Source organism: Anastrepha ludens, chromosome 6, assembly GCF_028408465.1.
Source record: "Anastrepha ludens isolate Willacy chromosome 6, idAnaLude1.1, whole genome shotgun sequence".
In the NCBI taxonomy this organism is placed as follows: domain Eukaryota; kingdom Metazoa; phylum Arthropoda; class Insecta; order Diptera; family Tephritidae; genus Anastrepha; species Anastrepha ludens.
Window position 1 is genome coordinate 109,258,035 of NC_071502.1, and position 27,081 is coordinate 109,285,115.

General features: G+C 34.2%; 1 protein-coding gene across 1 annotated transcript in view; it reads left to right on the top strand.

Moving 5' to 3' along the window:
- LOC128866712 (protein kinase C, brain isozyme-like) overlaps positions 1-26,805 on the top strand; it is a 99,953-nt gene extending 73,148 nt beyond the window's left edge. Inside the window, exon 3 of the mRNA XM_054107627.1 lies at positions 26,145-26,805. Coding sequence (XP_053963602.1) covers positions 26,145-26,148 — 4 coding nt within the window. The 3' untranslated portion in view covers positions 26,149-26,805. The remainder of the gene's footprint in view (positions 1-26,144) is intronic.
- The last annotated feature ends 276 nt before the right edge of the window (positions 26,806-27,081 follow it).

Consider the following 27,081-nt stretch of genomic DNA (forward strand, 5'->3'; position numbering starts at 1 on the left):
GATATGATCGGAATATCAAAAGGATCTGTGAAACCCATTTTGAAAGACCATTTGGGCCTACGAAAAGTCAAATCTTGTTTGGTGCCGAGAACTCTCAATTTCTTCAAAAAAGTCGTCGCGTTGATGTGTGTGAAACAATGCTTTCAGACTATCAGGACAAGCTCAAATGCATCATTACGGGAGATGAGACTTGGATTTATGCTTACAACCCTGAAATAACCAACCAATCAAGCGAAAATCGTGCTAAAGGCGAGGCCAGACCGAAAAAAGCACGTCAAAGTCGTTCAAAAATAAAGGTCATGATGACAGTTTTTTCGATTTTCGTGGTGTGGTGCACTATGAATTCCTTCCACCTGGCCAAACTGTTAATAAGGAATATTATTTGAGCGTTATGTGTCATTTACGTGAAGCAATTCGTCTAAAAAGACCAACTCTTGGTTTTTGCATCACGATAATGCACCGTCTCACACTGCACTCGTTCTTCGTGACCATTTCGCCAAAAATTCCACGCATATCGTTCCGCAACCACCGTATTCGCCTAATTGACTTCCGGCTATTCCCAAAACTCAAGAGACCACTCCGGGGAACGCGTTTCGAGTCGGTTGAGGAGATAAAAGCTGAGTCGAAGAAGGTGCTGATGGCTACACAGGAAATGGACTATTTGGGATGTTTCGGGGATTGGAAAAATCGTTGGCATAAGTGTATTTCATCGAGAGGGGATTATTTTGAAGGGGATGAAAGTGATTTACAAGAATAAATAAAGATTTTTCATTTTACAACCAAATTCTTCTTACTTTTTGCCCACAGGTATGAACGATTTTCCGTATTTGGTGATCGAATATTTTCTCTAAACCCAAGTTGAGAGGAAGGTTTTAATACTTTTTTTTAAATGGTCATCCTTTGTTGGGAACAACGTATGATTTTTTTGGCTTGAAGTGATTACAGTTTAGCAAGTTTTCTAGTGGCTGATACATGCATAGATATATGGTCGTTATTGGATTGGTTCCTGAATTATTTTAGTTAATTTTTATTTATTTACTTATTTTAATACTCTACAGTATAAATTACTTTACAGACTAGACACAAATGTAAAGAAAAGCAAACCAAATCCGGCAACTATAATATTAGGAATCAAGATAAATACAATATTAAGTAACTCAATTTAATTTTTTTACCAAATCAGATCTGGATAAAGCAAAATCAAGCAGACTAGTATTAGGTAAAGAATTATAGTTTCGAAATGCGTGAGCGACAGGTGCATTACGCGCAAATTTAGTCCTGAAGTTTTCGCCATAAAAAGGGTAAAATTTGCGCAGACTTATTTGGGGAACCATAAAGCTTATCCGCTCAAGTAGATCTGGATAGTCGACGATGCCATTAACAACACTGAAAATAAATGAAAGTGAAACGATTGTCGTTATTTTTTCAAGAGGTTCTAAATTAAGTAGGCTTAGCCGAGAAATGAAGGATGGGATAATCGTAGGGAACCAGTCTGCTTAAGAAAAAATTTTAGAACGCGCTGTGAACAGCTGTTTATAGGTATACGGATCAGAAATTGTAGAAGGTGCTAAAAATGTACTAATGGCTCGAAAATGAAATCAAAGGTTAAAAATTTAAATTGAATACCTTCATATTCACGCACCAAAGGTCCATCTAGTCTAGTTGAACTTTATTTTCGTAACTAATTAACAGACTAACAGAGCTCTACGGATTTGCTAATAAAACCTCCTCAATATCTGATTCCTACAAATAATATGAGGTGGCGCAAAATTCATAAATAAAATTCATAAAATAAATAAAAACAATTATTCTGAGTGATAGAAATCTTTATTTTGACCTTTACAAGCTCCATTGCTTGTCGGTTTGTATATTGCAGCTGTCTAATTAACAAATGCCACGTATAAGTGACGTACAACGTCACTCACACTGAGGGTGATTAATTTTGCGCCACCTTGTATGCATAAAAACTCCGTTAAATTGGCTTTTCCACACTTGCCCTAGCATTAGTCCTAGCATTACCAAGAGATTGTATGATCAAATTCTGTTAATAATGCATCTTCCGCGTGTTCCTGTAAATTTCTTATCCGCCGATCTGCACTAGCACTTAATGGCGACAAAAGCAAGACCAATACAGTTGAGCAGCAACAAAGCAGACCCTACAGGTGGTCTGCTTAGCATTGCCTTCATTACAAGCCACGTATGCGTCACCTTGCACCACTCCTTGTCTTGCAGCCTGAAATAGTGTTAAATGGTAAGATTTGACCTCAAAACCCACTACTTGTCTCTGCATGCTGTACACACACACCCTCATAGATACACTTCAGCATTTACTGTCAGCATTTACTAATGTACTGTCTATTTGTAGTTTGAATTAACTAAAAATTTACTTGACAATCATTTTGTAGTTGGACCGACAATTGGCTATTCAACAATATTTTTTTTCTTTATTTGCTTCTGGTGCTTGGTTTCTTACCACTCTTATATGCTACCTCCTTTCCTTCACTTCTAATTCTCTCTGCATATCTTCCTTCTCCATTCAGTTCTACGTTCTTGCCCTACGCATTGCTTATCTGATTATCTGTCGTTTGGGCTGTGATGCTGTAATTCATGTCTTAAACTCGAAGCCGTTTAGCCGCCGAGTAGACTAAGGGTGGCGATCTGTCCGACTGCTATTTGGGCTTCTCTGTATCTGATTATTTAGCTGTCAGGTTGGCTTTTGTGGTGATAAGTAAATACAGCTGGACACGCGCACACGCATAGATACATAGTTCATTCGAACAAGCGTACTCGCTTGCAGAAGTTTAATTCAACGTAAATCAGAGACGATAGTTAATGTAATACTAACTGCTTGTACTTGCACTAGTGTGAGTATTTATATGGTCTGCTGGTTTGGCTTATTTTGCTTTACTTCGCTAGCTATAAAGGGTGTTAGGTGTTAAACGGGAGAGATGATTAACGGTTTTTTATGGCCGGAACTGGATGGTATTGATCTGGACAACGTCCAAGCAACGAAATCATTGATCTTTTACGGGAAAAGTTTCCGGACCGTGTTATCTCTCGAAGGGGTGATCAGTGATCACAATTGGCCACCGAGATCTTGTGATTTAACACCTTGTGACTTTTTTCTTTGCGACCACGTGAAGAGAAAGCAAGAATGCTTAGAAATTCTTCAGTCCACCGAGGAATGGGGAGGAGGCGCCAATCTTACAGACGAAGAAATTATCAGAATCAGAAATTATCACGCCAACAGCCCAGGGTCGATTCAAGACCTCAAAGATGGAATTCGTGAGGCTATCGAGGACATAGAGCAGCCACTTTGCAATTCGGTTATGGAAAATTTCATGAAAAAGATATTATCCTGTAAGGGTGGTCGTGGTGGTCATTTGCCTGATGTTATTTTCCACTATTAACGGCATACCTTCCTCTTTATAATGAAATCAACATCCGATCATTTATATTAAAAAAAAACATTTTTCTTTGAATATCAAAATAACATCTCTTATTGGCTAACCCTATATATACTTCCTATTTGTATATTATATAAAAAGACTAGCAAACCCGGCCCCCTTCGCTGGGCACACTTAAATAGAATAGATATGGTTTAGAACAGAAAATATATGGTTTTCATATTATTTATTTCTTTATTCTTTATTCAAGCGCTTTGGCATAAACAATATTTTTTGTTTTTCTATTTGTTTTTGAGTAAATATAAAATATAAATTGAAAATCAGGAAAAAAGAAGATTGTTTTTAAATTTCAAATCAACGCAAATGAATAAACAATCGTCTTCTTTCCTGATCATCCATGAATTTTTCGTTTTAATTTATATGTTTTATTAAGCATTGGAGCTTTTTTAACCATTATTCATTTATATTTTTCAAAAAAAAAAAAACGAAAAAAATTGTTTTTTCCACGAACACATAATTTCATTCGGATTTCACATTAAATTCTCAAATTTCGTAAGAAATTATTCACTGTTCCAAAATCCACTCCAAAAAAATTCACAAACAATTTTTACATGTTGCACTTACGTTTTTTCCTTATAGCATCCAAATCAGAAAGAAATATTGACACATTGTAACTCACACTGTCAATTTGACAGTTCAGTTCCGCCCCAAGCGTTAAAAAAGTAAGCGACATTATGGCTGGTTCAAAAGAACGCTGTACCCGTTGCCACTGCTCCGAATTACAACCAAACTTTACGAAACCCATTTTCAATACTTACTTAATAATGTGCGTAAGTTTGGTTTAATTCGGTGCAAAGACACGGCGAGTCCACGTTTTGGCATATATTTCGAGCCCCTAGTCATCAATAGGTATGAAAACTACCCCGTATTAAAGCATTTATCAACAGCTTTCATTTGATACCCATATTGTATATACACGTCCGAAGGTTACCCGGGTCCACGTTTTGACCTATATCTCGAGACCTTATCTACCAATAGGTATTCAAACTATACGGAAATCATCTTCAATACCTACTTAACAATGTGTGTAAGTTTGGTTTAATTCGGTTCAAAGACACGGCGGGTCCACGTTTTGGCATATATTTCGAGACCCTAGTCATCAGTAGGTATGAAAATTACTCTGGACTAAAGCATTCACCAACAGCTTTCATTTGATACCCATATTGTACATACACAACCAAAGGTTACCCGGGTCCACGTTTTGACCTATATCTCGAGACCCCAGTCACGGAGCGGCATGAAAAATACTCTGTACTAAAGCATTCACCAACAGCTTCAATTTGATATCCATATTGTACAAACACATTCTAGGGTCCACGTTTTGGTCTCTATCTCGAGACCCTAGTCACGGAGCGGCATGAAAAATACTCTGAACTAAAGCATTCACCAACAGCTTCCATTTGATACCCATACCCACATCCGAAGGTTACCCGGGTCCACGTTTTGACCTATATCTCGAGCCCTATCCACCAATAGGTATCCAAACTATACGGAAACCATCTTCAGTACCTTCTTAACAATGTGTGTAAGTTTGGTTTAATTCGGTGCAGACACGGCCGGTTAGCGAACACACACAAAAAGTTGACTTTATTTTATATATTAGATTTTTTTCAGTTTGTGTCCGAAAAATCCAAATATCTGACGGAACCCTATTTTTTTCCAAAATAAAATGTAATCCATGTTACTCTTGGATAATGTAGTTTTCGAATGGTGAAAGAATTTTTAAAATCGGTCCAGTAGTTTTTGAGCCTATTCGTTACAAACAAACAAACAAACAAACAAACAAACAAAGTTTTCCTCTTTATAATATTAGTAGATATAGATGATTTGCGAAGGACCCATTGGAAATAATAATAATATCGAGTTGGTAAAACAAACTGAGTTCCCTTTCGAGCTTTGTGCTCAGATACTTGTGATGTTCTGTGTGTATAAGCAATGGTCTTCTGAGGCTAAAATCTAGATTGAAAGCTTGTCTCGATAGACTATTTCACTTCAAAGGTATCTTAGTCGGAGCTGCAAACCGAAGGTCAGTTCAACTCCGTTCTACCCAAATTGAGTGAGAAAATATAAAAGATCCATTTGTTCCCTTCTACAACAGAGCGCATTTCTGGGTATAACAAAGTGTGTTGAAAGCAAAAACTGAAGAAAAAAAGAAAATAGTTCGAAAGGTTGGGTCCTAATGAAACTCATTCTTTGAGTTTCCCATACTCAAGTCATGTGATAACAGTTAATGGCAGGACCCCTAAAAAGTCTGGACGTATGCAGATTGTTACAGATAATTTGAGCAGCTCTCAACTATCGAAAAATAGAGAAGTGAAGGATTTACTGGAATATGAAGCTACTCAAAAGAAGAACAGGCTTGGCTAAACTACTACTAAACCACATTTTTGTGAAGCAAAGATGAAGAAGAAGAAAAAGTCTATAGAGGCACACATTCTGGGCCAAATCAGCATTGCTAGAAAAAAAATTTGAGTTTTCTATGGGTCTGGATTGGGTTAGGCTAAGTTATGTGTTGACCATGAGAAGACCCGCTTGAGCGATTAATCAAAGAACGTTGTTTGTGATACTATTGCAAGTAGAGAAAAGGAGAGGACGCAGGAAATGAAAGCATTGAGATGGGGATTGAATTGAAGTGGTATGAGAAAAAGCCCGAACAATGACTAATTAAGGTTGTGTTAACCAGTACGTACTGCTGATGAAATTCATCAGGTAGTTTATATCGAAACCTACTATATCCGCAAGTCTAACGAAGAAGTTACAAGCAGGATGCCTAAACTTTAGCCCCGCTAAAGTAGGGCTGCTGAGAACAACGCGTTGAGTTTTCTTATTATCCTTGGTTGATGGTTATTAATTATCCTTATCGATGAAAAATCTCGCATCGGCAAAGCTAGAGCCGCATTTGGTATGCTGTCTTCTGTGTGGCGCAATAACAACATCAGCGTTAACACAAAAATGAAAATTTTAAAATCCAACGTAATATCGGTTCTACTTTATTCTAGCAGTACATGGAAAGTGACCAAGTCCGTCAGTACGAACCTTCAGGCTTTTATAAATCGCTGCCTGAGGAACATCTTCCGTTTTTTTTGCCCAAAACAATTTCAAACTCAGATGTACTGAAAAAGGCGCAAAGGGAGCCAATCCAAATGTTCATACAACGCCAAAAATGGAGATGTATTGGGCACACTCTACGCAAAAATTATGCATGTATTGCACGAAAGGCATTGGAGTGGGACCCTCTCACGAATGTTGGTCGCAAGCCTGGCAGACCAAGGGAAACTTGGAAACAAACAGTTGAAAGGGAAGCTGGAAACATCGAAAAGAGCTGGAACTTTGCCAAAAATCACACAAGATAGCGCACAGGCGTGGTTGATACCCTATGTCCAGACGAGAGATTAAGCGCCTGAAGAATTAACCTTAGATTTGCATCGATGCTCAAGGGACACCAACAAAATTCCAGAGCTGAATACTTTCCCGCAGACTTTAATAGGCTAAGTGCCATCTAGTAGAATGGATTGGCAGAACTTGACAACAGTGTGAAAGGATTTTTTGAATAAGAGAGAAAATTATTAATTACTGGTTATCGCAAAGGACTTTCGTAATAACCGAGTGACTTACAGTTTTATATACTGCATAGCCTCTCTCGGCGATTTCCTAAAGAGTTGTGTTTTAATAACAATGAGAGCCTTACCTAGGTTCCTAGCAGATAATGGCCATTCCTGGTATTTAAAAAATTTTATTTTTCTATACTAAAATCCACAAACAGAACTAAATTTTTCTTATTTTGTCAGTGAACTGTCAGCTCTACGGTCTCTCCACATTTTGTTGATTTCGTAATCAATAAATTTTGCTGTCCACTATTTTTCGAGGAATAACGCATTTGTTCGCCCATACATACAAATATCAGTATATATGTGAAATCAAGTCTATGCTGTAATATTAGCTCACAACTATTTGTGTGCACAATTGAATTTCGGTATTATCCCCTAACTGCTCTGTTAACAGGATGAAAATTTATCGATTCGAATATTAGCTCATGTGCGTGACATGCACACATACCCACATGCACTTACACTGTTAATCATTGTGTGTGTGTGTGATATGCTACTTTCATTGTATGAATACATATATATCCATTAATACATACAAACATATGCATGTGCGTACATACTTAGTTAAGTACCCACTTAAGTGTATCTGCTTGTTCAACTGCCAATTACAATTGTGTGTTGGTTTTTATGCCATGCACACACATACATACATACATACATACATACATACATACATACATACATACATACATCGAATGTTCATATGTATGAGCGTATTTGTACTCCATTTAAGTGCACTTGGCGATTTCCCATGTTGAATTACACAAAAAAGTATGCATTTTACGCTTTTGTGTTTTATTTAATTTTCAATTTTTTATACAAAAGCGCACTCAAGCAAACCTAAGTAAGCATTTATATTCATACATTCATAGTTTTGCGGGTGTGTGTGTTTAAAAAGCCTTGAGCTGTCACTTTGTATTTATATCTACGTATCCACTTTTACATTTTTACATAAATATTTCATTAATATTTTTGCAACGTAAACTTACACCTCCAATCACACAGACTTATACCTCCACCAACACACGTACAAGCGCGCTGGCCTCATTTTAAGTAGCTAATTGAGCGGCAATGATGGCGTTAAATGAATATCCGTACGAGTTGGTTAATTAACTAAATGAAATTCAATTTCTTGTGAAAATGCAGGTATTCAAACAAATTTAAATGGTATCAACTATCGTTGAATGCAAATGCAATTTTGAAAATTATGCATATTTTCTTTTTGTCTTTTTTTTCTTATTTAAATACTGAAATTATGAATAAATGTTACGTAATGATGCATTTCAAACTTAACATAAAAAATTAATTAAAAAACTTAACAGATTAAAAATAAAGTTTTTGGCATGTCTTATTGGCACAACCTTTTTTATAATTTTGGTTACACAACTTTCAGCTTTTTAAAATAATTTTATGAGTAAAATGTAATTTTTTCAATTACAAAGGCATTAATATAAAGGAATTAAATAAAATTAAACAGAAAGCGCCGGAAATGTTAATAAAAATTTCAATGAAAAAAAATTTTAAATAGTGAAAAATGTCCTGGCTGCTGGTAACTAAACCGGAGCATACCAAAGAACTGCATATAAACGATTACTTATGTACAAAAAATTTAAAATTATTACAATGGGAATTATTACAAAAGGGAATTTGATAAATGTATATAATAGATTTAACATAACATTTCTCGTTCTCTACGTACCGCCGCCGAAGAAGAAATCGGATTCCGGCGAGCCCGAAAAAACAATTGGTACGACGAGGAATGTCATGCTGCCGCAGAAAGAAAGGATGCCGCCTATAGAGCCACGCTGCGATCGGGCGCAACGCGAGCCATGTGGGATCGCTACAGAGAGCTGAAAAAGGAAGAGAGACGTATTATCCGACAGAAGAAACGAGAGGCCGAAATACGTGAGTGCGAAGAGCTTGAGATGCTGGCCAACAGGAACAACGCCCGAAAATTCTACCAGAAAGTTCGGCGGCTTACAGAAGGTTTTAAGACCGGGGCGTTTTCCTGTAAGAACAAAGACGGCGAACTGGTGACCGACGTACAGAGCAATCTTAAATTATGGAGGGAACACTTCTCGAACCTATTAAACAGTGACAGCTGCGCATGTCACCGAGAAAGTGAAGATCCCGATACCCCAATCGTTGACGACGGAATTGTCGTTCCGCTACCCGATCATGACGAGGTGAGAATAGCGATAACGCGGCTAAAGAACAACAAAGCCGCGGGCGCCGACGGACTGCCGGCTGAGCTATTCAAACATGGCGGCGAGGAGCTGGTAAGGTGCATGCATCAGCTCCTATGCAAAATATGGTCGGATGAAAGCATGCCTGCCGATTGGAATTTAAGTGTGCTCTGCCCAATCCATAAGAAGGGCGATCCTGCAATTTGTGCCAATTACCGCGGGATTAGTCTTCTAAATATCGCCTATAAGGTTCTAGCGAGCGTATTGTGTGAAAGGCTGAAGCCCACCGTCAACCAACTGATTGGACCTTATCAGTGTGGCTTCAGACCTGGAAAGTCTACCATCGACCAAATATTCTCAATACGCCAAATCTTGGAAAAGACCCATGAAAGGAGAATCGACACACACCATCTTTTCGTCGACTTCAAAGCTGCATTCGACAGTACGGAAAGGAGTTACCTGTATGCCGCGATGTCTGAATTTGGTATCCCCGCAAAACTAATACGGCTATGTAAGATGACGTTGCTCAACTCCAACAGCGCCGTCAGAATTGGAAAGGACCTCTCCGAGCCGTTTGATACCAAACGAGGTTTCAGACAGGGTGACTCGCTGTCGTGTGACTTCTTTAACCTGATGTTGGAGAGCATCGTGCGAGCCGCAGAACTTAATCGCTCAGGCACAATTTTTTTATAAGAGCGTACAATTGCTGGCGTATGCCGATGATATTGATATCATCGGCCTTAACAACCGCGCTGTTAGTTCTGCCTTCTCCAAACTGGATAAAGAGGCAAAGCGAATGGGTCTGGTGGTGAACGAGGACAAAACGAAGTACCTCCTGTCTTCAAACAAACAGTCGGCGCACTCGCGTATCGGCACCCACGTCACTGTTGACAGTTATAATTTTGAGGTTGTAAAAGACTTCGTCTATTTAGGAATCAGCATTAACACCGATAACAATGTCAGCCTTGAAATCCAACGTAGAATCTCTCTTGCCAACAAGTGCTACTTTGGACTAAGTAGGCAATTGAGTAGTAAAGTCCTCTCTCGACGAACAAAACTAACACTCTACAAGACTCTCATCATGCCCGTCCTAACGTATGGCGCAGAAGCTTGGACGATGACAACATCCGATGAAGCGACGCTTGGAGTGTTCGAGAGAAAGATTCTGCGTAAGATTTTTGGACCTTTGCACGTTGGCAACAGGGAATATCGCAGACGATGGAACGATGAGCTGTATGAGCTTTACGACGACATAGACATAGCGCAGCGAATAAAGATCCAGCGGCTACGTTGGCTGGGTCATGTCGTCCGAATGGATACAAACGCTCCGGCTTTGAAAGTATTCGATGCGGTACCAGCTGGTGGTAGCAGAGGAAGAGGGCGGCCTCCTCTGCGTTGGAAAGATCAGGTGGAGAAGGACTTGGCTTCACTTGGTGTGTCCAACTGGCGCCGGTTAGCACGAGAAAGAAACGACTGGCGCGCTTTGTTAAACTCGGCCAAAATCGCGTAAGCGGTTATAGCGCCAATTAAGAAGAAGAAGATATAATAGATTTATTTTATTACATAGAAAATGCATGTTTAATAAATTGCAAAGAAATTAAATAAAATTTAAAAATCGCTACTGTGCTTAATTTGCTTTTATTTGTAAAAAATTGGAAATAAAAATGCACTATGTGAAAAAAAATGATTGAAAACATTTCTTTTACAAAAAATTCCATGGTATATTATTTTATGTAACGCAACTGCAAACAATTATAACACCATAATTAAAAAAAAAGTCGCTAAAAGTTCTTTCTTCCTGTAAAAGTATTTTTTGATAAAAATAAAAAAATATCTGCCATTCGGAGTCGGTTTGATACTGTAGGTCCCTCCATTTGTGGAACAACATCAAAACGCACACCACAAATAGGAGGAGGAGCTCGGCCAAACACCCAAAAGGGGTGTACGTGCCAATTATATATATACAGCTATGGTCAAACGTTTAGCGCACTTAAAAAGAGTTCAATATAATGCTCGATTAAATGATGTGAAACCAAATTAAATCCAGTTTTTTTAACTAAATATATTTAACACTTTATTATAAGACAAAATAACTTAAAGTAGACAGTTTTCCCTAGTAAAAATATGATAAAATAGAAGTAATTCTTATTTGGTCATAGTGGGATTTGGACAATTTCTGTAAAAAATATGAAATATTTGTAAGGATTGAGAAAAGATTGTTGACTATTATTATTTACCATATCAATATTTGGTAGAATAGCCGTTATTCTGCATAACTGCTTCACACCTGCGTGGTAAACTCTCTATTAACTTTCGGCACCTGTCCAAAGGAATAGAGTTCCATGCTTCCTGTACACCTTCTCAAAGTTGATCGATATTTTTAAATTTTTTATGTCCAACCAACGTCTTGACATCATTCCACAAGTTTTCGATTTTAAATTCCCACTGCCATTCTTCACCGTCTTTTTTTGTGTACCGTGGATTGATTTTCTGATTTTTTTTACGATGTACATACGTTTTTCCATCAGGACCGATGCGGTTTATTTTAGTTTCATCCGTAAAAAGTACTCGTTTCCAAAACTCTGTCTTTTCGAATAGGTGCCTACGCGCGAATGATAAACGCGATTTAATATTATTTTTTGATAGGAGCGGTTTTTTTCTGCTTATGCGACCAAATATTTTATTTTCATTCAGACGCCTTCGCACGAGCTTACTGGACACAACTAAGCCTAATTCTGCCCTTACTTCAGCCGCTATCGTTCATGAAGAGATAAAAAGATCCGATCGACTTTTCCTTACAATTATTTGATCCTCACGGGGGAACTTTTACGTGGCGGAGCTTTACGAATTTTTTTTTGTTTTAATAAATTAGCATCCGACTTGACATCTCTGATGGCATTGTATACCATTTTTCTTGAACAATGCACTATTCTGGAAAGCTTCACTTGATTGGTCCTCTTTTGGTAAAGGTTCCATACTATTTTTCTTTATTCAACTGAACAACACTTTCCTCTAGTCATTTCAGCAAAAATTTAAATAATAGACGTTATTAATTAAATATTCACCACAAAAAATAGTTATTTGCCGAACCGGTCGCATGTAAGAGAAAAACACGTGTAAGTGCGCTAAATAGTTGTCAACGTAATTGAGACAGAACTCAAGAAAAAATAAGCAATAAAAATACGAAAGAATTATAACGGTTATTTTTTGGGCATAAATAACTCGTATCATGCTGAAAACAAAATTAAGAAAATTTGCACTCTCTTAGAAGTAACTGCATTATTTATTAGTATAATATAAAGTGCGATAAATGTCTGACCATAGCTGTATATAACTATTTTTCATAAAAAATTAAATTTATTTTTACAAAGTTATTTTTTTAAATAAAAATTGTATGGCTTAGTATTTCCTTATTATTATTTATTAAGAAGTTACTAAAAATTCAACTAAAATTCATTTTTACAAAAGTAACTTCTTTCATAAAAAATTACATAGCATATCATTTCATGTAAAGAAATTTTAATGAACAATTTACGAGAAAAATTAATAAAATTTATTTTTATAAAAGATATTTTTTCAATAAAAACTGTATGGCAGAGTATTTTATTATATAGTTACTGCCCCAAATGATAACCAATTTAATTTAAGATGTTATTTAAAAATTTTCATAAAACGTCTTTTTATAAAAGTAATTTTTTGTAATAAAAACTTCAGTTTATTTTTTTTCTAAATAAAAATTTTTACTTACAAAAGCAACTTTTTTTGATACAAAATTTCGGGGCATAATATTTTATGTAAAAATATTTTAAATTGGAATTTATAAATAATTTTACTAAATTTTTTTTGTATCAACATTTTTTTTTAATAAAAACTGCATATGAAAGATGACAGTTTTTTCATATAAATTTTATGGTAGAGTATTTTACGTAAATAAATTTTAACCAAAAATTTTGTTAAATTTATTTTTATAAAAGTATTTTACTCAATAAAAATTGTATGGCAGAGTATTTTATGTAAAGAAATTTTGATTAAAAATGTTGGTAAAATGTTTTTTTTTTATAAAAGTATTTTTCGCAATAAAAATTGTATGGCAGAGTATTTTAATTTAAGTAACTGCAACAAATGAGATATAATTTTATTAAAAATTGTATAATTTTTTTTAACATTTTTTGCAAAAAAAAATTTACGGTATAGAATCATAATTAAAGTAAATGTCACAAATTATAACTAATTTCAATTCATTAAATTTTAAAAGTTTCAATAAATTTTTTTTCTAAAAGTTTTTTTTTAGCCCTGCTACTATGTTAGAAAAAAAATACACATGTTATGTTCGGGTCTTATTTTGACCCCACATTTTTTTATTGAGAAAATTCGAATTTGTACAGTTCAAAAATATTTTTAAGGCTTGTGATCAATGCAATATGCCATCGTTAGAGTGGTTGTGTGTCGGTGTGACGGACAAACAGGTTCCTTTCGACAGGCAAAATTTGCACCTTTTCCGTTCACTAGCGCATTTTCGTTTTGGAGAAGGCGAATTCGTAGATGGTGATGCACTGTCTTCTTCTCGAATTCTTCGTACCAATGATGCAGAGGCTTCTGCGCGAGCAAGCCGACTACGCCTCTTGATATGTTCTTGAGCTAAAACTTCTCCGAGTTGCTCTAAAAATAGGTGCCTTTTGTGCAATTTATTTTTTTGCCGTTCAGGATATATTTCGCTCCATATTATAAAAGCGTTTAAGCAGAAATATCTAATAAATTAGAAAAAGGCAACTGGCCACCGATTGGCTTTCTTTTTGCACGAATATGTACGAACCATTTGGTCCAATGTTTCGACTCCACCTTTTGTCGAGTTGTAGTATTCAATTATTTCCGGAATTTTTTTTGGATGATCTTCCAAAATGTTGCTATTATGGTGAAGGGTGCTAAGCAAATAAATCATTCTGTATTTTTTAGGCACATACAAAACTACAGTTTCTTTTTCATGAAAAAAAAATTTACTTGAGTGTATTGGAAGCTCACGCAGTTCTTGTGATTTTGCATGAACCGGCAGAAAACGTTTGTTGTTCCTTACTGTGCCAACAATAGTAATTTTCTGCTTTAGCAGTCCTAATGCAAGGTTATGACTCGTAAAAAAATTATCGGTAGTCAGATTTCGGCCACGGTATGAAGACACTAAGTCTAGAACAACCCGTTCGCCTTGATTCCTTTCAGCATTGTCTCCTACTTTGCTCAAGTATATTTGGAACTGTAAGCAAAATGCGGTGTCAGAATCCGCTTCTATCCACGCTTTCATGCCATATTTCCCAGGTTTACTTGGAATGTATACTTTGAAAGGACATCTACCTCGGAACGGAATAAGCTGTTCGTCAATCGTTATGTTAGCACTTGGAACGTAAAGCAGCTGCAAGTTTTGAGTCCATTGCTCATAAAATGTGCGAATAGGAGCAACTTTATCTCCTCTTTGTTCTGATCTTCTTCTTTGCCTAGTACACGAGAAATATTGCTAAATCGCTCTAAAGACATGATTGCTCTCAAAAACGGTCGTCCATGAAACTCGTCCCACAGGGAGTTAAGACTTTCACCGTATGACCGGTAGACTCCTAAAAGAATAATATGTCCGTTATACAATTATAATAGGAAAAATATATTGTAAATAAATACCAATAAGTATAAGAAGTTCTAGGTAAGCATCGAACTCAGTAGCATCTATAGCTTGAAAATTTTCGAAAACAGCACTTCCTTGCAAATTGCTGTAGTGAATTATATCCCTTTTCATAGCTTATGTAAGGCATACATCAAAAGTATCACGAATTTTTGAAATACGATGAATAACATAAGAAGTCACTCCAGGTTTTCCGTGAAGAATATTTTCACTTGCTGCACGACTTAGACATTGCAAAGAAGGTATTGTTGTCCACTTTATCATCCGATCTTTATCAAAAACTTCTATGCTATTAGTTACGGTCAATGAAGAGAAGGCTTCTGCGCCACTGGAAATGGATTGTTCTGAAGATAAACATTCGTCTTCCTCAAGTACAAAATTAGCATCACAATCATCACTTGCATCGTCTTCAAGGTCACTCAAGAATGCACCAATGTCATGTTCAGTCATTTGTCCACGCTGACATTATGGCCAAGTAAATACAACCACGAATTTTACCGTATAACTACTGGTATGAATTTAGAAAGAAAAAAGTCGATTATATATACTTACAGTATGTCTAGATTCCATGTTTTATCAAAATCTATCGTCTATAAACTTAGATTTACAATAGCAACTGATCACTACAATATTTAGCACAGAACTGAAAGTATTTGGTTTCGTTGTTATTGAATACAAATATTATAACTGTAAACGCATGAGGTTATATGCAATTTGGGTCATCAAAAGACCTCAACGTAGTAGCAGGGTTAATTTCACTGTATTTTATTTAAAAAAATTCATACTAATTTTAATTACGAACTCATTAAAAATTTTAATCAATCTTTTATTTGTAAAGTAATTTTCATTTCAATCAAAATTTTATGGCATAGTGTCTTATGCAAAAAAATTTTAATTAAGAATTTACTCATAATTTTAATAATAAAAATTTAAATACTAAAGCAGCTGAGCAGAGACTATTCCAACATGCAAGAGATCACATAGGATCATCTAAAAATAGCAGAATAAATTAAAGTCCCAATCTTTTAACAACACATGTGAAAAACCGCTAAACTTTCATAAAAATTTCGAAAATTTACATTTTTATATTTTCCACAATTTTTTGGTTTACACAACTTTGTCTTCCACTAAATTCTAATATCATCAAATAAAATATATCAATTGTGAAGTGACTGTTGCTAGCAATCAAGAATAAATTAGGTTTACTGCTAACTGTCTTGCGCGTTTTCTCCATAAAACGCAGACGTATGACAATATGCCACACACCAAAAATGCTTAAAGAAACGATTCTCAGTGACTCACTATTTTATTTTTTTTTTTTCAAAGACCAATGCATTTTTTTCACTTTGCGCTTAGCTTCTTTACAACACCAACAATTTTGCTTCACATAATTTTTTTCTGGCTTCACCATGTGTGGAAGGACATATTCCTATTACTGTATAGAAAACGTGCGAGTATTCTCCTTTGGATCACGTTTCGCAATTGCCACTGACCAAATTATCCAGTGAAATGCTTGCCATTTTTGTTGCGGTTACCATTGTTATAACTGCCGCCACAAATATTTACGGACGCCAATGCTAAGCGAGAGGAATGTAAATTTGTGCACACGTTTCAGCAAGCGGCAATGCTAACTAACACAGATGCACATAATTGTTATGTATTTTACACAAAATACAAACTTAGAAACTAAAATTGCTGGAGAGAGCTGAGCATAGAAATATTTTGGATTCAACTGAATGCTATACAAGTACATATAAATATTTAGATATACTTATTACAACATATACATACAAACACCTCCATGTGTACATCTATTCTTCTGTGTTAGTCCATATGATTATTTGCCTTACCCCACATTTTGCCAATCACTTTCATAGTGCCTGTCCAGTAACTGGCGAGAATGCTAAGACATATTTTGCGACTTCACAGCCAGACGCCTTATCTAAAGACACTATTCTCCGGCATTCCTTACATAGTAGACATACTTCTATGTTCTATCCATACAACAGAGCTAAGTGCCGACCAATCACTTGTTCACTCATTGTGCAGCTCATTATGCGCTGCAATTATTTCTTCTACTTTTTTCCTTAACTTTCTTCAACTACTTCCCCCTGCAGCTTTTCTCCTGCCCCAGCATTGAATTATCATTAGCAAATGTGGTTTATGAGCTTGGAATGGGAAGGTGACAGTGCATAGAGAAAAAGAGTGCGAATGCTTGTTTTCTTTCACTCACTTCATGCTAATGGATCTGGCTGACAGTGCAAATACATCCAACACCCGCATTTCAATGATTTCAAGTACGTGCCAGTAACATTAAGTTGCACAAATGAAGCGCTTTTGTGCAGTTATTGGAGGCATTAATATAATTCAGGGCCAAATGGAAAACGTAACTGTGGCTACAAGGAATACTGAAGCGACTAAAAGTGGAGGGATATAAAATAAGCAGATAAGCAGGAATGTGGGAGAATCGAGCAAGTGGAGCAGAGTAAACATACTTATAATACAAATAGCCTGTTGGAAGGAGCGATAATAATGAAGCAAAGTGGCGCATATATTGCGGACAATGCCGTTACTGATTCTGATGCCCTCTTGAGAATATCATGGAATTTCTTCTGGAAGGAAAAGCAAGTGATGAGAGCGTTCATTGTATGACTCTATGACAGTCGGTGCTGCGTAACCGGAACGACCCTAATTTATATCCGGCCAAGGATACTCCTCGTATATGCATGGGGAATGTTTATGCTGCTACAACAAGAACAGCATTCATTGTACAGACCAATAAGTAAAACCACTCTCAGCTGGTTGTCAAAAAAATGCCCACGGCTGAGATCATCTGCTCTTTAATATAACAGGGATGCATAAGAAATGAATACATTTCATGGAAAATCATATCTAAATGTCTAAAAAATACTACAACTTCTGGTAGTTCTCAATGAAAAGCATAGCTAAGAAGTATATTAAAAATATTTGTTAATGTAAATTTTTCAAGTAAAATACATTATTTTGCATTTTTTTTTTTATTACTTTTAATGTTGTCATAAAAATTCTAATATGGCATAGCAACCGCGTCAATGCGCTCAAGAAAAAATACCAAGCACTCATACCATCGCACACTTGGCTGCATATCAAACTCACACCAAGGGTGCCTGCCAGGAATAGAAAACTAGGAAAAAGAAGAAAGTTTTTATTTGTATTCTTGAATAATGGCAAAGAGCGAGTCCATGCCAAGTATTTTGGAATTTTGTTAATAATTATTATTTTAGTAATAGAATTATATTTAAAAAATATTGACAAGAGTTAATAATTTGAAAATTTCTTATTTATTTTCAGTTTATTTCAAAATTTCTATGAATTTTTGATTTTCGGATAAAATATACTTTAAAACTTTTTTGAGAAAAAAGTTATGTATTTTTTTGTTCAAAATTTTTAATATCTTAGACTTTGCTGAGTAATCTTTCCCAGTTTCATAATTGGAAAACGTGCAGAAAATCTGTTCGAAATACCGCTCTAGCGAGGTGTTGAGTAAAGTTTCACAATAATTTTAAACAAAAAAAAATTAAATAAAAAAATATGCACATTTGAAAAAATACAGTGTTTTGAATATATATAAAATTTTTAAAAATTATAAATTAAAAAATTTTACAAATTTTGAAAAATGATATATTAAAAAAATATATAAAATTTAGAGTAGAGTAGGGTTTTCAATAAGTATAAAATGTTGAAAAAATATAAAATTTTGAATAAATATAAAAGTTTGAAGAACATATAACCTTTGAAAAATTCTAAGCTTTTGAAAAAGAATAAAATTAAAAAGAAATGTAAAGCTTTACAAAAATATAAAATATACAAAAATATACCATATAATTCGGTAAAAATATAAAATTTTTAAACAAAAAGAGTTTTAAATAAATAGAAATTTTGAAAAAAATATTGAATTTAAAAATATATTGTATATATAACTTTGAAAAATGTAAATCTTGAAAATATATAAAATTGAAAAAAAAAATTAAAAAATAAAAAATTTTGAAAGAATATAAACAGTTTTGAATAAATACTACCGCTACTGAAGCAGCTGACGGTTGGTTTCGTCATCCATTGGATGGCGTCTACCTTCAGTATTAAAATCAGTCGGCATGAAATGATGAGGTCAAAATGACCCCTACCTTTCAATTTTTTTACAAGTTCACCTGTTCAGCTGACGTGTTTCCCCCCCTCTACCCCGCAGCTGACTATTTCTTTTTTATTCTACTAAATGTCAATAATACATGAAAAAAATTTCAACCGGTATAAAATGAGTTGTTAAAAATTTTTTTTCGACACGTTTCGCAGCATCGTACGCACGTACCCATCGCTACTGGACCAGGTGACGGTTGGTTTCGTCATCCCATGGATGGCGTCTGCCGTCAGTATTAAAATCAGTCGGCATGAAATGATGAGATCAAAATGACCAGCGGCTCCCGAACTAGAAACAAATGGTAATCAGAAGGAGCTATGTCTGGGCGGGTGAGGTAGAATTTCCCATCCGGAATTTTCCAAATAATTTTTGACCGGTACTGCAACACGTGGCCGAGCATTGTCATGATGGAAAATCAATTTCTCGTGTCTGGTCGCCCATTCTGGCCGTTATTCGGCTATTGCTTGCTTCAAACGTATCAATTGTTGCCTGTATAGCTCTCCCGTGATAGTCTGACCCGATTTTAACAGGTCATAGTACAGCAAACCCTTCTGATCCCACCAAATACAGAGCCTTACCTTAAAACCATGAATATTCGGCTTTGGTGCTGATTTGCCTGGTTGGCCTGGCTTCACATATGATCTTTCACGCTTTTGGTTGCCGTAATGAATCCACTTTTCATCGCCAGTGGCAATATGATGTAAAAACGATTTCTTTTGTTGGCGATTAAGCAGCATTTCAGACATGCATCGTCTCTCAACGTCTCACGGCTTCAATTCGTGTGGCACCCAATTTCCTTGCTTGTGTATCCGGCTGCTTTTAAACGTTTAGAGATGGCTTGTTGAGTGACTTCCAATGTTTTTCCAAGTTCTTCTTGAGTTTGACATGGATCTTGATCGAGTAATGCCTCCAATTCTTGTTTTCAAAGTGTTTTTATGGACCTGATCGCCTTTGCCTTCTGTGTCAAAATCACCACTTTTAAATCGTGCAAACCACACTGACATATTCAGGATAAGCTTCTGAGAGTAAACGATGTGCTTCTCTTGCAAAAGCAAACCTCTCGCAAACACTGTTTTGTTGGAACGTAATTTGACATATTGACTGTAATGAAAAAAATTTGTGTGTTTTTGATTTTTTGGCGTGCTTTAACATAGAATAGCTGTCAATGTCAAAATATTAACTACATAAATAGATATGAGGTTAGTAACAAATACGAAATTAATTAGTTGTACACGCGATAAAATATTGAACATTGTGAATAATTATAAAATTTTAAATAAATCTAAAATTTTAAAATAAATTACAATTTTAAAACACATACAATTCTGAAACAATATGGAATTGAAAAAATATGAAATTTGAAAAAATATAATGTTTTGAAAGAATATAAAGAGTTCTAAATAAATATAAAAGTTTGAAAAATCTAAAATTTTGAAGAAATATAAGATTGATGGTTTTGAGAAAATATAAAATTTACTAAAATATATAATTTTGAAAAAAAAAAATATTATGAAAATATATAAAATCTTTAAAAATAATAAAGAGTTTTGAAAAATATAAAATTAAAAAAAATATATAATTTTGAAAAAATATTAAGAGTTTTGAGTTAATATAAAATCCTGAAAAAATACAAATTTTGAAAAGATCTAGCAATTTAAAAAAATATGGATTTGGATGGATGGATGGATTTTGAAAAACATAATATATATTAATTTTGAAATAACATAAAAGTAAAAAAAAAATCATTTTTAAAAAGTCTGTATTCTAATAACTTTAAATTTTGTTTAGTTATTAGAAGAACCAAAGTTATTTCATGGTGATTTCTCTTTCAGTTGTATCCAATATAGCTTCACGTATAAGTTTTTCGAACATTGGAAAGGAGGGATTTCGCATGCATTTCACTTGGAGGGATCTTGTATGTACTCGTAAAAGCTAATTGAGAGTTTTGGAATGTTAGCCTACGAAGTTTCTATGATTTTCAATTTCAATCCTTCCTCTTTAGCTCGAAAATAGAGTTCAAATCGAAATATGAGATCTAATTTTTATTACATATCTGTTGTAATGCTTCTCAGTTACTACAAACTTTGAATAGTTATATCTATTAGGTGCGCAACTAAGTTCTTTTTCTTGTGTACAGAGCGGCTACTGCTGAGTGTTCGCATTTACTGGAGATGCAATTATAGTGACTCCTGTGCAGCCGAACTACGGCAACTTTCTTACAAACGTTTCTACAATCTTCTTTTCCACAAAATTATAAATGCATTTATTGCATTAATTTTTAAATTTTATATTAATTTTTCATAAAAGTGGAAGCAAATTCTAGATCAGTGTTTTATTTGGATTTATTTTGAACTAGTGACGAACTAGTCGCAAAAAACTGGTTCGCACTTTTGGAAATATTATTAAAGCCAAACCAAAAATTCCACTAACCCCTTTTTAACAGATTTGTATTGTATCAAAGAATTGAGTCTTGTAGCAATGCGTGCTGCCTTTTTGCATTGCAAATTTTGTAGCAATCATTTAGGCGCATAATTTTTCATTGAATTCGTTTGGTTGTGATCGCAGCGTAAATCATTTTAAATATTAGTAAGCTATGCGGATATCAAGAATGGAATGCAACGAACTGAAAAATAAATGAATAGAAAAGTAGAGATAAAATATATAAGAAACAAAAAACAAAGAACCCCAATAAAAGCACTTCTGCTTTGGGTCACATATAGCAATAGAGCATGAAGGTGAAGAAGATGTGTGAAAAGGAAAGATATTTTTACTAATAAATGAATTTTTCTATGTAAAATGCCTTTTTTATTTGTTTGTATTGTTATTTTCTTTAATTTTAATTTTTATTTTTATTTATTTATTTTTTTTTTTTCTATGAAAAATGCCTTTACTATTTTTATACATTTTTTTATTCACCTTGCAGCCTTCAAAACATTAAAATGCTTTTATTTTTAGAATCCACGTACTTACTGTGTAAATACATATGTACATATATGTGTATATACTGGTTTTTGCAATAACATGAAAACTTACTCTGTCTGTACGTATGTACTTATACATTTTTATTGCCTCGCCATAAATTTGTTCAATGCTGACTTTGCGTGCCAGCAAGTAAAAGCACATATTTTGCTTATCACAAAAATAACAATTAAAATAATTGCCAGCAGTCATATATTTTTTCGTTAGCATATGCCATAGGGGGTGTGTGTTTGCTTTGCTAAAAAAAATTCGCAATTCATGTCATTAATTATCGGCGATTGCGCATAATTTATTAAAAACAAAACCGGAAGTGCTAGGTGAGGCAGACTGAGACCAAAGTGGAGTGGGTCGGGGGGGGAATGAGGTAGCGTGTAATGGGTTTAGAGATATGCAAACATGCATTGAATTTAAAGTAAAAAAAGAAAACAATTAATGCAAAATACGGCTGAAGGAGCTCCTGTAAGTAGGCTATTTTAAGTAAGTCACAGCACTAATCGTTAATGTAAAGCGAAAAATTTTAAAGGTAGTGTATTTTGTTTTTATTAAAAAAATTTCAAATGGCTGGAAATGAAAATTTAAATGTTGAAAATTTTTATAAAAACTGTATCAAAAATTTTATTGAAAGTGAAGAGCCATTCTGTCAAGTGATGCAGGTATTGAAGAAATTGTCGTAAAAGTTTGGAAAAATTGGTTTATTTTTAGGTATGAGTATAAAAAAGTATATATACATATATAAAAGTAAGCTGAAAAAATTTTAAATTTTTCTTTGAATTTTTGGTAATTATTTGAAATTTTACGATTTATGCAATATTGAAAAATTTTATGTAAGGGAGAATGGGGAGTTGTGAGAAAAAAATTGTATATAATAATATAAAATATAATACAAAATACAAAAATGTTGGGAGTTGTGAGACACCATGGTTTAAATCAATAAAAATGACTTATTTTAGTTGTTAGTTCTTTATTAAGATGAAAAATAAAAAAGAAAAGACAATTGTTATAAAAAAGTGTATAAAAAATGCAAAGCCATCAATTTGATGATTCGCAGTGAGAACATGTATAATAACCAGTTCGTAAATTGGCACACTTTAGGTGCACAGCTCGATCGCATACATTGCAATGAATCGAGTTGTTTCTGCTTAACTTTTTCGGTATTGCACCTTTGCAGATGATGGAAAAATCTTCTTCTTCTTCAAATTTCATGATATATATACAAACAATGCATGAATATTGCGAGGTACTTATGAAAGATGTGTTAAAACGTCGAAAAGAACGGTGTCTCACAACTCCCCAAATCGTTTTTTTTATAAATGGCCGCGTAGTCATAAACACATCGAACGTTCATGCCCAAGTGAATGTGTAAATTCAAAGCTAATAGGACAATTAATAATTTGTATATATTAACATTTGCAATTTGCTTCAACAACTGATCAAATGTATCGCAAAACAAATGATGAAAAAAACTTACCGAGAAATTCCAAAACACAGTAACTGGAGAGACGCGTCGAATGCGAGTAAATATGATCAATGCTAGCTAAAAAGTGAGATCGCATCGAGAACACTTGTTGACACTTAAAATCGAATGTAAACAAATGAATAATGCCGAACGGTAACAATGTCTCACAACTCCCTATGTCTCACAACTCCCCATTCTCCCCTAGTGCTTTTCGAAACGAAATATCTTCACTTCTTTTGAGCATTTTCATATATTTGTTTAATATTTTGGGACACTATTCAAATCATATTAAAGAAACCAAAAATTTTTTTTTTTTTGTTTGTTAAAACTTTTTGTGTAATTTTTGAAAATCAGTATAAGGGCTTCCTAGAATATTGAAAATACAAGAAAAAAATGAGGAACATCGAAAGGCAAAATTGGAAGTTTTGCTTACATTTTCAACAACAAAAAAATTTCCTTTGCAACACAAAATTTCTTAAAGCTTATATTTTATCCACAAAAATAAACAAAAATTATAAAAATCTTAAGAAGAACCCTCATAAAAGATCACTCAGAATCTTAGGCTAGCAGACATACAGGTATGTATGTATGTATATATACACTATCGAGCATCCAATTATTTGTTGAAAAAAATAAAATAAAAAAGGAGAAAAGGTGTTTTTCAAAAATGGCAAAAATAAAGATTTTGCTTAAATTTTTAACAAAAACAACATTTTTTTTTTTCAACAAAAAATTTTTTAAATAGCCAAAACAATTAAAACAACATTTTTTGTAGACTTTGAAAAGAACCATCAAAAGGTTCACGCAAAGCCTGAGGCTAGCAGGTTCAAGCTTCCAATAATTTAGGGAGAGCTGAAGTTTGGAGAGTGTCACGTTCTAGTTTTTGTTTTAAGTGTCCTTTTCTTTGGACTTTCATCATAGAATTCATCCACAAATCCTATAAGAAAGAGTCATGCATCTCTCTGACTGATTTTGTTTTTTGTTGACTGGTATTCTAAATTTTGAAAATTTTAAAAATATTACATTACAAAAACTATATTATAAATTTCGAAATTATATTATAAAATTTGAGAAAATTGCGATGCTCTGAAAACGAGTAGAGAACTTCATAGACTGTTCATTTCTTTTCTCTTGGTACTAGATCTATTCGACTACGCCACTGGGTGGAAAACATTGATCCCCCAAGCGATTTTGCATTTTGGCCTTTGAATGCTCCGCTGGAGTGATCTGGACACGAGTTTCACCAGGCAATCAGCTGTGTCATTGCTTTCAACTCGCTCATGCTTCTCAGTAGATCACAAATGATGCTTTTTTATGGCTGCTCCAAAAGTTGAAGAGAATTTTGCAGACGCCAACAAGCTCCAAGTCCTTTATATCAATTTATGGCCTTTATAACAACTTAAATATATGACACTAATCGTATTTGTAATTCAATGAAGGGATTTTCTGAAGCAGATTTCTATTCTATTTCGAAAATCTCTGCTTGGAATATGACTAGATAAGTATACACTGGCAGGCTTTTGTGGAGCATCGATTCAATATTACTTCCTCTAGCCTCGACCTAATAATATAACAAGCTTGACTTCCTTCGCCAATAGCTGCAGCAATTGCTCCATAGTGGTCCCTTTCAAGAACTATGAGCTGCTACCAATTTTTGTGAAATAATATCCGGGCATTTTATGAGAATAGTTTGAGAATCCTGTTGAGACTACCAAGTCAACAATTTTCGAGCTACGTGTATAAAACCAGCGCAGAGATCCCAAAAACCGCTTTTAAATTCAAATTGAGGGGTCGAAATACCTGTCTTGACGTCAAGAGCAGCAGTTGAGTGAATACACAAAACCACTGTGATGACAAAACAGACCAAAGGGTGGAGTTTATCGAAAACAAGAACGAAACTTACTTACTTAGTGTTTGTATGCCAGAACAGTAATGACTTTATCCCCATAATAAATGACTATCATGTCCAATTGTGCCTATGTAATATTCCTAAAATTTTTTCAAGAATCTGTTGAAAAAATGTGTGGCTTTGTTGGTAGTCATTGTGTATTCTGGTTTAATTTTTTATCTAGGACTAACCTAGGAATTCCTTTTGTCAGAACTGAAATTTGGTTTCTCTCTAAATGTATTTGAAACAAGGAAACTTTCTTCATCTTTTTTAATGCAGGCCCTGTAATAGGTTTATCTACACTCCTTTTCTAGCACACCAATTTTCAGTTAAATTTAATGCTGATTGAAGTCTTGTAAAAATTGTGCAACTAGGACAGTACGCAATATATAATATAATATAAACTTTCCACTAAAATTTAGAGAATCATAATCCGGAGAAGAATACATATTTTGTATTACATAATTCTACCTCTAACACTGCGGGCATATAAAATTCCACATATAACTTCTCTCTGCAAGAGCTTTAATTGTAATTTAGCGGTACAAGAGGCTACAAATGAAACATCTGAACAGCAAACGAATAAGTCATTTATACATTTCATCTGTACTCTGAGTCTATAATATTAAAAATACGTGCACATGTACATATACTTATATATATTTGCACACATACATATCTGTTCCATTCACTAATATTTCATTTTTCCTGTTTCTCTTTTCAGGTAAGTCTGCAATTCAGTTCAACCGTTAAGTAACAATTTTAAAATTGAATCAAAATGCATTTTTATAACTGCGTGGTAAGCTCGATGGCATATGTAGTGGGGCTTGTACTTATTCATGGAGGTACTTAATTACATAGCAAATACATAACATCAATTTTCAATTAAATTATTAATTAAAACATACAGGTATTTTCTTGGTCTATCTACTTGAATATAGGATGGAGAGGGCAATGAAAATTATATTTTAATTTTAATACAAGTTTTTGCTTTTTTAAGTATTTATGTTTTATAATTCAAGTTAAAGTCTCTTGAAAACTATTAGTTATTATCTAGAAATCCAAAATATGTGCGTGTGCCGGAATATAACCTCAGCTACTCGACTTTTTGACTTTTCAGCTTCCCGCTCCGGCTTCTTCAAATCCACGCCTTTTGGTAAATTCATTTTTTGGCATATCAACTTCTTTTTTCGGTTCAGGCCTGGGCGGTGTTGTCCATTTTGGCTCTTCTATTTATCTGAAACACAAAAACCAAAAAAACAACAATTAAACAGTATGACTGTAGTTATGTTCCGTACTATACTAAAAAAAATTAACCAACTGACGCCGTTTTAAATTTCACACTCTGAAAATCTGGTTTTTTCTTCAGGTGTTTAATCAAATCAAATAAATACGAAATAATTTAAATAATATAATATATTAATATGATTCTATTATTATTATTATTTATTTATTAAAAATTAAAATTATAAAGTAATATGTTTACTGCACTAGCTACCAGGGCTATCGGCTAGGACGGGCGATAGCCATTGATGTTGTGAACAACATATACAAATTTCAGACAATTCTGTTGAATAGTTGTTGTTTTTTTTTTGACAATACCAGGCCGAGAAACGTAGTTTTGTGATAGTTGAGTTTAAAGTTTTAACCATTTAAATGCG